This window comes from Taurulus bubalis (genome assembly GCF_910589615.1).
Source record: "Taurulus bubalis genome assembly, chromosome: 14".
NCBI classification, from domain to species: domain Eukaryota; kingdom Metazoa; phylum Chordata; class Actinopteri; order Perciformes; family Cottidae; genus Taurulus; species Taurulus bubalis.
In genome coordinates, this window is record NC_136602.1 from 9806525 (window position 1) to 9825242 (window position 18718).

The following is an 18718-nucleotide window of genomic DNA, read 5'->3' on the forward strand; positions in this document are numbered from 1 at the left end:
GTGTGTGCCAACCCAAAAGCCATGAAAGTGCTGACGGTGGTTAATGTACTGCACAGCTCAGTTAAAACCGGCACGATCGTACGTTTCATTTTACTTAATGGTGGATGGCAATACTTCTGAAGATGAGAGAAAGACACGGTTCAAACTGTCCTTTTAGAATTGGCCCTTTAACAAGGAAGCTATTGGCTTCCTGAATGAATCTACGTTGCACAGTGGAGCATGTCTCAGACACGTGGTCAAGATATAACCCGTTTTTTTTAATGATGAACACATTTAACTGCAAGCACAGCACAGCCAGGAGCACACATTTTCGTAATCTCTACATCATTTGTCATCCAGATACATTTTTAGCGGCTAAGATTAACAGACAAGTAAGGATTTAAGATTCTTTACATGCAGTACTTGTTTCTTTTTTGTATGCACCAAAATACCAAGGCAAACTCGTTGTATGTGAATAATCCTGATTCTAATTCAAGAGCAATCCAATGTTAGGAAAACTATTATATGGAAAAACTGAAGAAAAAAGCTCATGACTTTGTTGAGGAAAACAGGATTATAGTGTAGTCTGCTTCTTAGCAACAGCACCTGTGCAGGGGAAATTATAGGCTGCAGTGTATTCAAAGAGGGACTGTAACTTCAGCACATATTAAAATCTAATTACACAATGAAAAAACACTCAAAGATCTGTCTACCCAGATGTTTTGCTTACGCAAGAGTGCATTTTTGACAGAGGTAAAGGAGGATATTTAATGAAGTAGGTTTCACTTCATGGGGAAATCTCGGAGTTGTAAATGTGGGCATAATGTGCACATCCAGACAGGATATCCAGGGCCTTGTTAAATTCCAGGCAGTAATTCTTGTAAAGCTCGCATGTGTTTACTCAACAGCGTGCCTCAACATCAACGGTTCCACTGGACCACTGGCCCAGATTGCAATTAGAGTCCAGAGTTTGACAGTTATTAATGATGTCATTAAGGAAGTAAATGGCAGACAGGCTTCCCTTGCATAGAAGGCATGGCCTCTTGTTTATTCATTATGTCAGAAATTCTTAATCAGGGTCTTCGGGACCCCAAGCTCTGCTGGTTTCCAGTTAGACACCAATTAGACACAGGCTATTTTCCACATGTCATGAAAGATGGATGCAATTCATTATTTAGTGAGACAGAACAGGGGTTTTCAAACTGTGGGTCAGGACACTCAACAGGTTCCTTGCGAAGTAAACTGAGGGACTTTAAGATGATTCATCAGGCATGAAAACGGGTCAGGGGTGAAAAAGGTGAGAAGGATATTACCCCTCTAGGGGGCATGCTCCCCCGTAAGAAAAATTTAAATATTGCATATTTTAAAGCATCAATCTGATGCATTTTGAGATGCTTTTTTTGCCAACCTGGGGAGAGCTGGAGAAACTTAACTTCAGCCATGAGTCAAATATTATTATGGCTTCCTTACTAAGTATTATGCAAGCCATTACATGCCAGCCTGTCACTGGGTCTAACATTTACAGTCAGACCTGCAAACTCATGAAGGGGGAAAAAGGTGACACCAGCGGGGCGGGGGTGCAGTGACGGGCGAGTCAGTGCCGAACAGCGTCACTCATCGAGAAGCTGACAAACTATGATCACACACCCGTTCAAAAGTTTGGGGTCACCCAGACAAATGTTCAGTTATTATTGATTAATGTAATGTTATCTTCATTGAAAAAAACAGTGCTTTTCTTTGAAAAATAAGGAAACTTCTAAGTGACCCCAAACTTTTGAATGGTAGTGTGTGTGTGTGTATATATATACATATATATATATATATAGTATTTTGTAGACTTAATACTTACAATATGCAATACTGCTGTACTATACTGAATATTGTTTTGCTACTACTACATTTCACTTCTGTAGTGTTTTTTAAGCTTAGTTTGTCACATTTGGACTTGCACATCTATGTAAAATAAGTTGTTTATGTGTACATTACAATGCATAAAATATGATAATTAATAAGGGATGTTATTATGAGGGATTTGTAATTGTATGCATATGAAGGTCACTTTATTACTGTGTAATGATGTCCATGTGTACATTGCAATGCTTAAGATAAATTATTGTTTATCAGGTCACAGAGTCACTAGTCTGCTGAGGTCACATGAACTCTGTACTGCAGAGTGCAGAGGTCATTTACACACAGACAGTGGTTGAGGGTTTTACAAAGGAGCATTTGGTCTTAAGGAACAAAGAGAATGGACCACCTGTGGTTCGTCCTGTGGTTTATGACACGAGATAAGGAACTGGAGGGGGATTCGAGCCAGCCGAGATAAAAGGTTTCTGGGGTGTTCTCTGACTGTAGGCTGAAGTAAGATTCTCATTAGTTGTAACATAGATAACTGAATACCAATTCCTTCTGGGTCAAATATTGCGTTAGCAAACACAGGAGGGCGGAGTGAGGACTTCAGGTACCGGAAAACATGAATGTTATGGAGCTATTTTCAAAACCCATGCCAAAGAGAGACTCCGCCCATGTGGGACTTTTAGCCAATCGCATGCTGTAGATTTGAACCAATGAGGCGAATGAGCTGGGATGTTATAAATTTTATGGAACGGGGAAAAATGTTCAGTGCAAATTGTTGTGTATATCCTACTTCTCTTCGAGCCCCTTTATGAAATGAATAATCTTAATCTTCTAAGTAACAGTGTCGCAAAGATTACTGAACAATTTCATACAAATGTAACAGGTTGCTATCACACTATGGCTCAAGGGAATATAACACGACAACAACAAAACAAAAAAATATATTTATTTCAAGAGAATTCCACTCAGTCATTACACAATACCTTTTAAAGTGAATCAAGTATTGTTGTAAAAAAAAAAAGTATGTACATTATTATGATTTCCTGTGATAAAAAGGAAAAAAAAGAAAAGAAATGTGATAACACAAACAGTATCCTCTATTTTCAAAGAATTCGCTTGAAGATGAGGGCCGTCACACTGTTGCCCTTCTTGCCTCCAAATTGGAAGCTTGGCGTCGGTAACTCCTCTACAAACTCAAATCCTGTGAGGCAACACAGAGAAAATGCGCAGGTTAAGAAACTATAACATCAACATGTCTCCTTAAACACAGATGCCTGGAAGCCTTTCTGGTTGACTATGGCTACAGAGGGTTAGGAGAAGTCGAGAACTATCCCTCCACCATCTGTGGCGCTTCCTGGGGCCTTGGAAAAGGCAGCCTGTCAGCATGACAGATGACATCTCAGAGCCCTTTGGCCCCCTGCAGGCTCTCCAGAGGGACTACATGTAGAGGAGTGACAGCTCATGGAAGCTTGCCGGAATTGTGGCTTTACAAGGCTGTTGTTGCCTGACGTTAGCCTGCCAGCTAACCGTGGGCGCAGTTTTAGAACTGGGTCTGTGTTTTGACTGGGGGCCTCACGACAAAACTGTTTTTCTCATTGTCATAACACATTTACATTATTGCACACATCCACTTAAAAAGGTGTAAACCAATACAAGTTATGTTTACATTCAGTCTCACCAAAACCCATTGTGTATATTATCCTTGAGCTCTAACAAACATGTAAAAAGTAGTTCATGTTTTTCCTTTCTAATAAAACATTAGCAAAGCCATTTGTATTTATTTTTTTAATCCAGGAAAAAAGACTAACTCGCAAGCACCATAGCGAGTTAAGTCTTTTTCCTTGTCGGAGTATTGCTGAATATGTTGGCGTGTTACCGCCACCTGTAGATCAGTGAAACTGTGTGAAACCATTGGCAGAACTGTGTCATGCTCCACCCGGATGCAGGTGACATGTGCGTCCTCATCAACATGCATGAGAGAAACAAAACGGGGACCCGCTCTGAGAAAAACTGCTTCTGAGTGCTACAAGAGGCTACAAACTCCTCAGGGAACCTTTTAACATTATGAGCAAACCCATTATATATTTTTAGATTCTTAATGTGTTTTCCCCTCCAGGCAGCTATGTATTTGGCAACAACTACCAAGTAGCGAACCAGATTGTACTGTAGCACTAATAGACATTAATCAAACATCATCTTTGTCAAATTTCCTGAAGGAAATGTGCTACATTAAAATATCAAAATTCAAATATATTACTTCTAAACTCAGGTATGAATGTTAGCCAGTATATATGTACTTATGTATGTACTTATGTATGTATGTATGTATATATATATATATATATATATATATATATATATATATATACATACATACATACATACATACACACACACACACACAGGCTTTTTAATTCAATGACTTAAGAATTTACTTCACGGCCCAATTCTGAATTGCAATAGCAAGGTAGAATCAAATACATGAGGAATGATTCACCATATTCCTGATTAACATTTATGATCAAAGGTCGGGTTTCCACTAGAAGTACCTGTCCAATTGAGTTGGTTTGTCGAGTAAATCTACGCAGTACTCTTACGAAGAAATTAACAAGACTCAACAGAATCTATTAAAAATAAATGATCCGAAGTGTTTCCCCTCACCTTCAATAAATCGGTCTAGCAGCTGCTCTTTCGTCCAGTTACAGGAAGTTATAGCGAAGAATCCTTTGTCCTTGAGAGCATCTTTTAGAACTTGGACATACATTTTTTTGTCCTCCTTGGAGCTGTCAGGGTTTAAGCTTATTGCATCGAATGTGCCTTTGTCGATGCAGACATCAAAACCCTTTAGCTCACCGTGGCAGTTTAGGAAATCCATCTCCTAAAACGCACACAAAAAAAACCCAGCAGTTAAGGAAAAGTTTGTCTGTGATCAACCCGACAACATACACAATGCCTCATGCTTAGTCTGACTCTTTAGCTGTGGGGTAAACTATATAGTTACCTGCAGAGGATATCTTTCAGCGTCAACAAAGATGAAATGTGTTAAACTTCACTGTTTAACTATACAACTGAACTCCAACTGCCGACATGACAGCAGTTCATTCTGCAGAGGTTACTGACCTACCATACCAGCAGTGAAAGGAGCCCTTTATTAGGACCGAGGGCAGAACACCAGTCCTCTGGGGAGAGCTCAAGAGCCACATACACACAAACCAGGGGTAACAAAATGTGTGATCTATGATGGTCAAGGGATTCGAGAGAGAGAAACGCATATATATTGTTGCAACCGATCAGAGTAAAATTTAAGTGTGAGCCTATATAATGAAAGAAATCTGAGATGTTAAAAGAATGCATAAAGGTAACATAATGATGAATGCAAATGCAGACAAGGCTCGACATAATGACCAATAACATCTGTCAAAGAAGCGCTTCTTTTTACCCTTTACCATGTGGCGCAAACTCCATTCAAGGCTACACATTCACACTAATTATTTTGTCAATCTGCAGTATTAAAGAAATACCAACATAATATTTCTCTCTCACATACACACACTGTGCTCCCCCTGTCCAGCTCAGGTCAATATTGACTTCAGTAGAAGGCTTTCTTTCCAAGCAAAGCATACACGGTCATAGCCGTGTGATGCACATAGCATATATGCAACTGTAGAAGAGGAAAACTCACTCATCACATCCCTTACAGACCGACCATGCATTTATAACTTGTTTTTCTTGCATATATATGTCAGATGATGTGTTACATCCTGCCAATTCATTTCAAGTGGTTAAATCTGAATGGTGGGCAGACTTCCATCATGTTCAGGGCCTTCTCCCTATCCAACTCTGCCACATAGTAAACACAGGAGAGTTTCCTCTGACCGTCCCAGTCCGGCTCCTAGGCATGTTGTATTATCGGCATTGAGGAATAGTGGGGATATATTTTGTATTAATGGCTGATTTGTGCATAGCACAAGATCCACCAACTGGCGTGAATTCAATTTTTGCAGAAAATGTTGATTCATGCTGTTCTCCTAGCACGGCAAGTGCGCCCGGGATCAATTAAAAATGTAAATGATGTCATTCAATATCCTGGAGGAGCTACATGTGTTGTGATACTTGTGTCACTTCGATAATTAACTGAGAAGTAATGCGATAGTTTTAATGACAAACAAAACCGAACCCACCTTTACAGTGACATTCGTCAAGTCCTCCGCCTGCAGAACGTTTCTGGCCAAGTCTACAGACGCTGGAGAATAATCTATACCAGTCAGATTCCTGCATCCGTGTTTAGCCTTGACGCACAGACAAAAACAAAGCACAGTAAGAGCTAAGCTAATCAACTTTTATAAAATGCCTTAGAAAAGTTAAAGTAATTTGTTGACAAGATAATCAAAGTAAACCTAGCTGTCTTTTAAAGACCCAGATCACCAAAATAGCAAACATATTTTCCACTAAACACAAAGTGGTTTTAGTCATGCTGAATATATTTGGCTGAGTTTTGGGATTGCTGAGACTTCTGTCATCATCATCCAAATACAATAGAGATGGAAGGCATTTGGATTGTTGCTTTCTAAGCGTTGAAAAAAATCTAACAAAAAATAAATAAACTGAGCATCCATAAACAATATCCCTGTTGCTATGTTTTAATGACCTGGTTGTGATTTTGGTGAAGTGGCCCTTTAAGAACAACCAAACAAAGTGCCTGTGAATTAAAAAACAGAATAGTTTTGTTAAAATGTTCTCTGTTCGCACCAGTTCAACTAAAAAGGCTCCGTTTCCAGTGCCAATGTCAAGAATGGCAGCGTCTGCTGGGATCTGAGCTTTGTCCATCCATCGCAGCACACGGCTCATGCTTTCCTCGCCAAACCTTACAAGATGATGGAAACACATAGACCTCAGTAACGAGACAGATAGCAATAATACTGCATTGAACAAATCTCTGATGATGAATCATCACATTTTGACATGACAAGTGTAACAACTGTAATAACCAGTGGATATCTGGCTATAGACATGACAGCATGGCATATGAAAAGGATTACCATATCTCACCAACATCCCCAATGTCTGCGAATGTCTCAAGTTCTTTTTGATATGCATCTTCCCAACTGCAGAGAAGGACAGTCAAAATACATAAGATGACACGTTGCTATAATAGAAACAAGACAAAGTGTGGTAAAGGGAAGTAGCTTGATTCAAGTTAATATCAATTGTGGTTTGAAGTTATATACATAAGTTATGTTATTTTCTCATAAGCACGTATAAAATATAACCAATGTTAATGTAACAGTTACAGGGAAACGTAGATACTGCAATTGCAAAGCAAAATCGCCTCTAAACAGACGGAGGCCACAGATTTCTCCATTTTACGATAAACTGACTGTCTAGCAGAACTAGGTTCGTTTTCAAGCAAACGACACAACTTTATTTTTGCTCTCAACACCACATGCAGGACGTGCCAATGATAAGTGGCTCTGTTGCTAGCAAGAATAACCAACCATCATGAGCTTAAATTGATGTTATTAACGAATCACGAGACTATCGACCACCGTCAACAGCTTACTATTCTTTCGTTCCGAGTTTTGAAGGTTCAAAATCGGTGTCCGAGCAGCTGTCGTCTTCTGGGTCGGAGATGTTTCCATTTTTCACGTCGACGCTTTCTGCAGCGACTTCCATGCTGGCTGGCGAGTCGTCGTCGTGTCGTCGCCTACATTTCCCATAAGACACTTCGTTTGACTGCGTGACTGGAAGCGCAGGGGGGCATCGGGATTGATCGGGATGTTTCCATCATGGCGGCATCCATTTCAGGTTATACTTTTAGTTCTGTGTGTTATCACAGCGCCAACAGCAATTCAGATCATGTAAGTCTTACACATTATGTTGACCAACTATTAGGGGATTGTAGCGGGAGTGTGTGCAGTTCGGCGACGTATCTGGTCGCCGATAAACACCTTAAGTTTGTGTTGTTTCCCAGTGTCATCATCCTGTTGCTGGCTAGCTAGTGTCGGTTCCGTCTATTTACCGGCAGGTTTACCCACACTGTAGCTACACATGAAGGCGAACTAGGGATTTTAAGATGATCCCGTATGTTACAGCCGCACGTATGTTGGATATATAGCTTCTCACGTGACATATATATATATATATATATATATATATATATATACAAATGGGTGCTGTTCAACCTGGAAAATGTTGTTGGGGAAAGTTTGAGTTCCAGGAAATACATAGTAGCTAGCTAGCTGCTTAGCACGTTAGCTAGCTGCCAAGTCAAGTGACTTCCGTGTGTCTGTGCTGCTCACGTCTACAATTAGACCTGTCATCTGATATCAGTGTGTGTCTTCAATGGTATGAGGTGACGTCAACGCAGTTAACTTGTATAACTATAACCATAACTAACGCTAGGTCACACGAAAGCTTTGCACATTGCTCGATTAGCTTCTTAACCACGTTGCTAATGTCAGTTGCATTCAAGTCAATAAAACCGTATAACAAAGTGTTTGTCATACGTAGAAATATACTTTTTTCTTTTCTTTTTTTCTTCCCTTTGGCGTGCACGTGATAGTAACGCGATTGATGATATATCCTTTGAGGTAGTCGTTTTGGAAATAAAGCTTTTAAAATAACCGCAAACGAAGCTAACGACAGCGTTGTTTACATACCAGACTGTTAAGGCTGTCCTGGGCAGGTGGATAGTTACCGGCCCGTCTGCATTCATGACAAACGAAAAGAGTAAGGCAGAGCTGTTGTTTATTACCAGCTGTCACTTTTTTGTAAAAGTAAACTACTAAATAGAAAATGTACTACCAGAACAAAAAAGTTTTTTTGTTGAACGAAGGGAAGTCTTGATTATGTTTCAGTGATTCGGACATAAATATTGTTGTTCTGTATTGACTCAACCAACTATGAAAGGATTATCCATCTGCTTGCCTAAAATAAAGCAAATCATCATTATTTATTTATTGAAAATACATAATTAATGAAAACTTTTGTTGTTGTTTAATTCATTGTTGATCAACTAACTGAATACTTGTTTGAGGTCTACATTAACCACAGTTGTCAAAATGTGTTTGCACAGGAGGGCTTCCTATTAGGAGATGTAAGGCAAGAAGAGACCGTCAGCATCAGTGACGCACAGATCAGCACTGCAGAATTGCTCCAGGTAGTAGGTAAGCACTGTAACAAGCAAAACAAGTTTAAGATAGAAGCCTGAAGAGACTGTTCACAGGATCACACGATATAATAGCTTCCTTTGTGTCACAATAGGAAAGGCAGGTATAATAATGCAATGAATGTATGAATTTAGCTGCTTAAGTGTCAGTGTCTTGGTATGTGTCAGAACCATTGTCATTGTTACTAATAACACAGATGCATTGTCTGCTATGAGAAGTCAAAACGTCTGCTGTCATTTAGCATAGGACAGTCATTTTGCACCATTTTCTAAAACGACCGGGCTTAAAAACGTAAGCCTCACAAGTTGTCAAAGCCCATGTGCCCACACAGGTGTTCTCACTTTTTTTTATTTGTTAAAGGACTTCCCAAGACTGTGCAGTGGTGTACAGACCGCTGTTGGTGACATTTTCCCCACGCTTGTTGCATATATTAGGGACAACTTTCATAATTCTTTAGGTACATTCATTTTGAAGACATCCTGTATTTCCCAGAATAGTATAGGGCAACTTCAACCTGAGGAGCCATTATTTAAAACATGTGTGCAGTTGTGTAATATATTGGATTTATCTGCGGTTAACTCACTATTCATGTTGAGTCAACAGTTCTTGTTGGAGATGCTGATGAAAACGGGACATTTAAAGAATTGGGGAAACAAAACACAATTAATCATTTACTCACTTTGACATTTTAATTTACAAAGAGTGATCATCAGTCGGCATCACTACAGAAAAACCACAGGAATCAGTATTTGATTTTAATTTGCCAAATGTGGCAACATAATATTATATAAAAAAAATCAATAGTGGATTCTCTCTCTCTATCTATATCTATATCTATATCTATATCTATATATATATATATATCTATATATATATAGATATATATATATATATAGATATATATATATATTTTATTTTTTTTCAGTTGTGGATTGATTGTTTTTTTTTGCTTCCTGACTCTCTCCTCCACCCCTTGAGTTCCACGAAGAGATGCCTTTATGCACCTGAATGTGAAATGTAACCGGCAAAGAAATTATGCCAATAAGCAGCTTTTCGCTCAGCACTTATCCTTCTGCTTAAGACTCTGCTTTTGTATTGTAAACAACAACAACTGAAACAGCTTTGCATTTTAAAGTGTTTGTGTGGATCTAAGGTCACGTAATCCTTTGGCCATATAGATTTCAGGTGTCTTCATGAATATGGTAAAGTTACCTATATTATAAGAATGACAGCAGGTTGTAGTAGTCAGGTTTGTTTTGGGTGTGGGGCTATACTTTGGCGTATGTCTTTTAAATATTGTGCATGTATGATGCTATATAACTAAAACATCGGTCACCATTTGTTCCCAACAGAAATTCATAACCATGATCCTTGTGCACAGTTATTTAGGTAAGATATGAACTTTTTTTTTTTGTCACCATGTATATGATTGTAGAACAGACATTGCTTTGGGGAGACGAAACGTTCAGCCAACAGTTTTGACCATGATTGTTTCATTTAGAGAACTAGACATAATACTGTTGTAAAACAGGCATTACAAGGTAAGGTAGGTTGAAGGGGCATTTTACAGGAGTTAATTGTTGTGTAATGCATGTAGAGAGCCTAAGAGCTCTAGGCATGTATTAGCATTGTTTTTCCCCTCAATAAAAAGGGCCTTTTGTGCAGAGTAGCTTGTGGCGTCTTAGTTTGAGGTCATTGTAAATATACTGACAATTTCAATGGATGATCTCTCGCATTTTGGCACAGGCAGATTTTTTTTTTGGGACATTGGACAGTAGATGGCCCCATTTGACAAGATTGGGAAAAATAATTAGGCCAAGGCAGAGTAGGAGTAGGAACATGTTGAATACGTTTGAACTTACTTGTTTGTTTCTTTTTTCCTCTCATCAGCTTTTACGACTACGCAGGAAAACTCAATGAAGAAAATCTCAACAGCATTCTTAAAGATCGGCGGAAAGTGAGTGATTTTCTTGTCATTTCAACATGCATTGTGGCTGATGTCCTGTAAAATGTCAGAAATGCATTTAAATCAAGGCGACAATAACCTGAATCCTTGGACATCAATGTGAATTTTAGTTTTTTCTATTTTAATCTAAGTTTTGTTTTGTTTACTCACGAGTGTTTGCGAACTAAATGTGTGATTGACCAGAGTATCTCAAGATATACATTAGATTGTTTAGCCGTTTAGAAATTGCTTTCAAAGTCCTGATTTCAACATGTACCATTTTTTTATTTTTATTATTTATGTTTTCTCATTGAAGTAGCTGTACAGGTTTCATAATTGTTATTGTCAGTTTTGTTCCACATCCTATATTTAGTGTTTTGGTCGGCCATGTACTTGTGTGACATGAGACGTTATTGAAATGAACACATTTAAAAAGAGTTGTTTCTTCGTCTGTGTAGAACGTTATTGGTTGGTACCGGTTCCGGAGGAACACGCAGCAGCAGATGTCGTTCAGGGAACAGATAATCCACAAACAGCTGACTCAGCTGCTTGGTGTGCCCGACCTCGTCTTCCTTCTTTTCAGTTTCATCTCCACTGCCAACAGCTCCACGCACGCTCTGGAGTATGTGCTCTTTAGACCTAGCCGCAGGTAATAACTGCATGTTGACCATGAGCAAACACATATTTATGGTCAATGTCAAAATATCAAACTACTGTCTGATCAATAAATATTTACTCTCGTCCAGGCTTTTGAGTTACATAGAGGTAGTAGCTTATTATTTCATTTTAAACATGTATGAAATTATGTTTAAAAAAGTTCAAACCTGACAAAAGTTGTGCATATGTGTTACTGTAAAAAAATAGTGTGTGTTCATTTTCTGAAAATAATATGTTTTAACAGTGCTAATTGGTCATCTTTTCTCAGTAGGTTCAACCAGAGGATCACCCTCACAATCCCAAACCTTGGCAACACAAGCCAGCAGGAATACAAAGTGTCCTCAGTGCCCAACACCTCAATCAACTACACCCAGGTCATCAAAGAGCATGGGTAAGATTTGGGCTCTCGGCTTTCTCTTTGCACTGCACCGATGTCACTGCAGACATGTGTTGGAGAGCGTTTAGATGGCCCGATGTCTCTCCCCCCCAATATGTGGGCAGTGGTTAGCAGCCACCTGTTTTAACCTTCCAGCTTCACCTTTAGGGCATCACATGTGCTCCCTGTCGCCCCCATGCTGCAGCCTCAACTAATCAGTGCGAGTTGTTTCCCTTCCACAAATACATTTCTTTTTGATGCGGTGCAGCGCTGATTTATCTGGTGCTTCCTAGGTGGTGTGCGACCTCAGTGTTAGTCCTAGTTTTCATTCATCAGCATCATCAGCATCCATTTGCGGGTGACTGCCTGAAGTTGAAAGCTGGTATGTGACCGGTTTCACATGCAGAAGCATGTATTTCTGTTTCTTTGTGTTCAAACTTGGAGTCACTCTGTCTGCTTTATAGAATAATACATACTGTGTGTCAGTGTAACCGCAGGGGGTTTAACCAGACGTGTCTCTATCTTCTGATAAGATAGTTTTGTTTACACACTTTTGTGTCATATGTTTGATTTATGATACAAGAAGGCATCCACAATTTAACCACGAGACACGTTTACTGCTCTGCCATTGACTAACATCCGAGGTGAGCTCGTACTGTGTGATGTTACACATTATGTCTTGAATGATATAATGGTTATTGGTAAATATCTTTCAGGGCCGAATTCTTTGACAAAGATGGTGTCATGAAGGATATCCGAACAATATACCAAGTCTACAGTGCACTACAAGATAAAGTGCAGGTGAGCTGGATATTGGATAGCTGGTGGAAGACACGCAGCAAAATTGTTTTCTCACCAGGTGACCAGGTTTTTTCTTTTTGTGTGAATTGTGTACCTGTTTGTCTTTTCAGGCTGTGTGTGGGGAGGTAGAACAAAGTGAGCGTGTGAAAGAGAACATTCAAGAGGATGTGAACAAACTCAAACAACAAATTGCTCTCAGGAAACGCAAGTTGGCAGAAGAGGAGAGAAGTAGGTGCCTGTTTTGGATTCGACGAACTAGAATTGTGCCAGCAAATTTCAAATGTGTGCTGGTTTTGAATATAAACTGGCTTTATTGCAAGTATTACGTTTTTTTACCAGTTGCATCTTTCTCTCTGTGCTACAGAGCTCCTCGAAGCCCAACAAACAGACTCTCATCCCACTCCAGAGGAGAACACGGAACCTTCTGAGGCGTCCCCTCTTTCCAGAATAACTTTCCAAACACCCTCTGCTCCTGAGCGGCCCAGTACCTCACCTAACCCACCATCTTATTCTGACCTCTTGGCCCAGGGGGACTCTCTGCTCTCCTCTTCTTCCCCAACTACGAGTGCTGCTCTACTGCCCCGGCCCCAAGCTGTGGGCTCTCCAGGACACCCTACGCCTGGCCCGCTGGGGATGGGCCTGGGCCTCGCCGCCAGCTCTAATCCCGTTGCCACTCCCAGCACCCCGTACCTTGGCAATGGTGACGGATCAAGCTCTGACTCGTTAGACAGACAGGCCGCAGGGCAGGAAGACGACGAAGAAGATGAGGAGGATGACGAAGATGAGGACAGTAGCGAATATGAGAACTTGGTGAGTGAAGCCGGTCATCTGCCGATGGTCTCCGCCAGCGTTTTAGCACAAGGCCGGCCAGCTGCCCTCGGTCCGGACGGGGACGCCCGAGGCTCACAGGCCACATAGAAACATGCCACAGGGTGTGTATGGGACACGAATAAGTGACGCACCTTGAGAGGTGGGCATCTTAAGCAATCAAAGATAGACAAATATAGACAAAAGTGCCAGTCCTGAAAGTGAAAGGCATGCACAGGTGGTGTCTCGCTGTGAGTGTTCATTGTCTTAGTCTGATCTCCATTTTAAGGGGAAACGTTGCTAGGCTTCGCAGGCTTAACGAGTGTGTCTCATTGGAGGGTGAAGTCGTCTGTTTTCATTTTTTTGCTTTTTGGAATGGGGTCAGTGTGGCTCCCTAAAAGACAGGCCCTGCTCCATGTTTTCTTCTGTATCTTTTTGTTTCACTTTTGCATCACCAACTCTGAGCACCCACTCTCTTGCACTATTGTTTTGCCTTCTTTTATCATCTAAGAAAAGCAAATGGAGAATGTTCTGCAGCCTTCAAACTTTTTAAAAAAAGAAGTAAATGGTCATTAGCTTTTTTCTTCTTTTTTTTTCTTGAAGAGATCTATATATATGTAACTAGAATTACTTTAACATGCACATTTGATTTGGGATTTATTCTTTTTTTTTTTTTCCCCCATGCTCCACATTCTTTAATTAATCATACAATTGCCTATTTAAATGATGAAGAATAGATTTTCTAGCAAGATTTACTCTGCCACTTCTATAATGGGTGCTTTATACATATATATATTTTGTCAGACTATTAGTTAATCTAATTTGATTGACAAGAATGTCAATGTCTTATTCCGCTCGGTTAACACGGAAATTGTATGCGCTTTGCTGCACTTAACACAATTTAAGATTTCTTTATTATTGTGCTATACCAATGCTGTCGTGTTGTGCCACTTGAGTAGTCCTCTTCGACCCTGAGCCAAATTCAACTCAGCTTTTGTCTGTTGTATGGAGCTCACAGGGCAAACACAATGTACTGTAGCTTTACTAACCAGATGCTTATGGTTCCCTTCTTCTGCTGCAACACAGAGCTACCACTAAAAAAAAAAACTGCATCTGTCTGTTCTTCGTCATATAAAAACCTGGCTGCTACTTCCACTTCAGTGCTGGTTGTCTCCAATACTACTGACTGTGATCGTATAACCACTTCAAGCTCACGTCTCACTGACTTGTTCTCTATTAAAGTCATAGTGGAAGGCTGATACCCCCTGTAGAGTGTGAATTGTAACTTTGGAAGCAGAGAACAAACGACCACCTTCCGGTCTTGGCATAGTCGACAGCAGACCTCATTTATTCTGACCTGGTTGGGTCAATGTCGCGTGTATGGACCTGGATAATGTGATGAAGACATCATGACAATGCTTCAATACACAGTGCCTTCCACTCAGGTCAGTTTCTATCTGCACACAGAACACAGTCACAGATCCCTCTTGAGAGGTACAATTACAGTATAACAAACTGTTTACCTATTTGCAATAATCAACCTCCAGCTGCTTCTTTTTACTTTTTCTTTGTCCTGCAGCTTTATTTCTCCCTTTCTATGATGTGGTGTTTTGTATAAAGCTATTTTCCCTTTTTACTTTCACTAACGACTTCTAAGTGGACCTGTATCTCGTGGATGCAGCTTTGACTTTGCTTGCTTCATAATTTGAAACTGGAATTTTAACTGTAAAGTCAGATGGGATCTGCTTAGTAACTGATACTTCTTGTAAGGCAGAGATGGCATGATGATCATGACGAACATGACTGACCTTTTACACAGCTGTCTCATTTGAAGACAACTAGGTAACGAGGTGTGGATTGATTTGGTGCTGGATGTATGACACCCTCTCATGAAATGGTAAATTCTAGACACGGTTATGTTCAGCATGGAAAGACATTTGCACTGCACATGGAGGACGCCCTGAGGACGTCATGGAGGATGTCTTGATCAGCAGGTTGCACTCACATATGATATATTTGTGGTGAGAGAAGCTTTGCCTTGTGAATAAGCTCCACTTTATTTATGCGGCCTGGTTGTATGTCATGATTTTGGCCTCATTTAATTTGCCCAGATGTGTAATGCCAATGCAGCACTTATTGGGGAACTGGCCCCTAAAATGTTACTTTATAATCACCCAGAGTAACACAATCACACAATGTTAAAAGAGATGGCAAATTCAATATGTTAGGAATATGGTGTCCTTAGAGTACTGGAATATAATACAAATATATAATGAATGTATAGTAGACAAGGGTGGGGGTTAGCACTAGCATTTAACAGCACTTACTGTATAAGCTTGTCTCAGTTGAGTGTTGTGGTGGTATAGAGCAGCCATATGTTGGTTCTTACTCTTAATCCTTGCCTTCAGTTCCTAGACTGCTTTTAAAATCTTTCTTTCTGTCGTCCCCAGGTGTAACCCTGTCTTGACGACCAGAATGATAATCAGCAGGGTGTGATAGGACTAACCTTGTTAGTATCCTATACCTTTTTAAGTTCCAACATAGTAGAAATATACATGTATAGAAATATACATGTATACATATATATCATGTACTCTTACTATTGCAACATCAACACCTCCCTGAAAGCACAAAGTCCAGTGCACAGCTTTGAACTTCTCAGCTTTTATCTGGATGTGTGTACTTGACGAAAGTAGATCAAGGACCTGCTTGGTCGTGCACAGAGAATAGGGTTCTTAAATTGGGGAATAATAAATGAGACATGCACATGTGATATGATATGTCTTTGTTTTCTTATTGTGGCAAATGTACTACTTTTAATGTGCAAATGATTTGACATCATGCAGGTTAATTTGACAGCAAAAATTGACAATAACTAGTAACAATCACAATAAAAAATGTGCAATAAACTAGAAACAATTAGCTAATCCCAAAGACAAATCAAATTGTATACATTTATTTTGGATATGTATCTATGAGCTTTCCTGTAAACCAGAGTTGCATCCATGCATCCATTTTGACTTGGTAAAGTATTGTGTTAAAAATTATTTTAGGATTTGTATATGCCTGTCAAATTGTTAATAACAAACGCGCTGAGAACTGTTGCTCAAGCTGTCGAGCATTACTGCAGACTGCTTGCTGCAGTATTTTTACGATGACATCATCCCCTCATCCCTTTTGAGGGCATACCACGTGGTTGCTTGCCAAATATGCAGCGCATTACGATGCACGAATTAAAAAAGAAGCATTTATTGTATACTGTAACTAACTGAGCTCGCCGCCTAAAATAACATAATATATAAACATAAATGTGTCGTTGTTGTTATTGTGATGGTCGAGCCGGTTTGTTTTCGCTGAGCCTTTTAACAGTTGGAATGAGAAGCGTAGACTCTGATTGGTCGGTGTCAAGGGATGCACAAAATTCAACCAATCAGATTGTTTGGCGGATTCAGGTGGTAAATCCTGACTGTAACACGGCCCAGAGCTCTCCCCCTCGTAGTGTATCTTTTTGCCCTGCCTCGGTTGCTTCCCCTTCGCTGTGCCGCCATTAAAGCGCCTCGGCTTGGTGTTTGGGAATCGAGGAGAAAAGGATGAAAATGGTTTAAAGCGTCAAAGCAGACGCCCGGGGGACGGGACTAGGGGGGTGTTCTTGCTCCGCGGTATGTACGGACCTTCCGCTGTCGACTAAACGGCGCCCCAAAAGAAGTAAATATGCGGTTAGTGTCGGCCAAGTGAGAGAAACCCGAGTTCGGATTGGAGTGGGTTTCTCTGCTCTTTGGGGGGTGGGTTGGGGAGAGTGGGGGGAGCTCGGAGAAGCTCCATTTGTTTTGGCTGCAGTGGGAGACGGAGGAGTGTAAACACAAGCAAAGGTAAGGATTTAGCCGAATGTCTTGCAGAGTTGACGAGGGCCTCTCAAACGGTGACAGGCGGACAGGGGACGACACATAATCCCGTAACGTTAGCGGGCAGCCAACTAGCCTTTGGCTGGCAACAGAACCGTGTAACATAACACACGGCTCACTCGCGCCGCGGGTCTGTTCACGCGCATCAGGAGCTAGTTTGTTAGTTCAGGAAAGTTAGTTGTCTGTAAACGCACTCATGGCACATACCACTGTGATATTAGGCACGAAACGAGTTGGTAGTCACGAGTAAACATGTTGAAGGTGACTAACGTCACCGCAGGTAAACACGGGTAAGGTTTCCGTACAGATATTATAGTTTTTGTTAGCTCCTCAAAACCTGCAACACTGGAATATTCGCGTCATCAAATGTTATTGAACGCCTCACGGTGTGTTGGTAAACTTAGAGGCGTGTGGTGCGCGTGCGCAATGCAACCAACTCCCAGCGAGTTAACTTTATCTTATCGGCTTTATTTCGTAAATATTTTTTAGAATGTGGCACCTGGGGGAGGATTCACTTTCATATGTAGGTGATAGGCTTTGGGAGGCGAATTCAGTTTCGGTGCATCGGTAACGTTAAGTGTCTTAACTAGTCACGCGCCTCCCTGCTGGGTGTCTGGTTTCATATGTCCTTGTCTCCTGTTACCCAGCTGGGTTGTAGGGCACATTGGCCTGGTGTTGATAACTTACTGTATGTGTTTTCAGCCAGTGTCATGTTTTAATAGAACCGCGGAGATTCAGGCTGCGTCTTCTTCCTCCCACTGTTGTGTGGGTCTCTAAACATTGCTCCCTTTTTGATTTTTGTATTTCTTTGCTTCGAGTGCTGCTTGTCAAGAGCAAACGGCACTGTAAATTTGTGCAAGTGTTTGACAGTAAATCTCCCAACTGCTAAGTGGCACAGCGAAGTGTAATAAAGCATGCTTTGTTTAGACTTTGTGTATGTGCAACGTTGGAGATTTACTAGTGAAATCCTGGAGAATGGAGCACTATATCTTGCCTGTGTGATTGCAGGAACATTTATCTCAATTGTGTTGTTGATCATATTATCTATGAAAAGTATTTGTCTTTGATGTATACGATGTTTTGGTTTGTTTTTCAATTATGTAGTTTAGTTTAATATGTTTATTTGGCATACCATTAAATAGTTTTTGCTAAAATAATCAGTGTTTTTATTTTCTCTATACCCTAGTGAGCTGCTTGCTGCGTGATCTCCTTAAGAGTGGATCTG

General features: G+C 40.4%; 2 protein-coding genes across 2 annotated transcripts; one reads left to right on the top strand and one right to left on the bottom strand.

Annotated features, from left to right (window-relative positions):
• Positions 1–2765: 2765 nt before the first annotated feature.
• Positions 2766–7524, bottom strand: eef1akmt2 (EEF1A lysine methyltransferase 2). Its single transcript, XM_079229786.1, has 6 exons — positions 7397–7524; positions 6876–6941; positions 6586–6700; positions 6018–6125; positions 4498–4714; positions 2766–3037 (listed from the first exon to the last, which is right to left on the bottom strand). The coding sequence occupies exons 1-6, from the start codon at positions 7507–7509 to the stop codon at positions 2940–2942; spliced, it is 717 nt and encodes a 238-aa protein (XP_079085912.1). The 5' UTR covers positions 7510–7524; the 3' UTR covers positions 2766–2939.
• Positions 7525–7622: 98 nt separating this feature from the next.
• Positions 7623–15177, top strand: abraxas2 (abraxas 2, BRISC complex subunit; the record flags this gene model as incomplete). Its single annotated transcript, XM_079230297.1, has 9 exons — positions 7623–7694; positions 8912–9002; positions 10358–10394; positions 10896–10962; positions 11409–11599; positions 11879–11998; positions 12700–12784; positions 12895–13012; positions 13149–15177. The coding sequence occupies 9 exons, from the start codon at positions 7623–7625 to the stop codon at positions 13700–13702; spliced, it is 1335 nt and encodes a 444-aa protein (XP_079086423.1). The 3' UTR covers positions 13703–15177.
• Positions 15178–18718: the final 3541 nt, after the last annotated feature.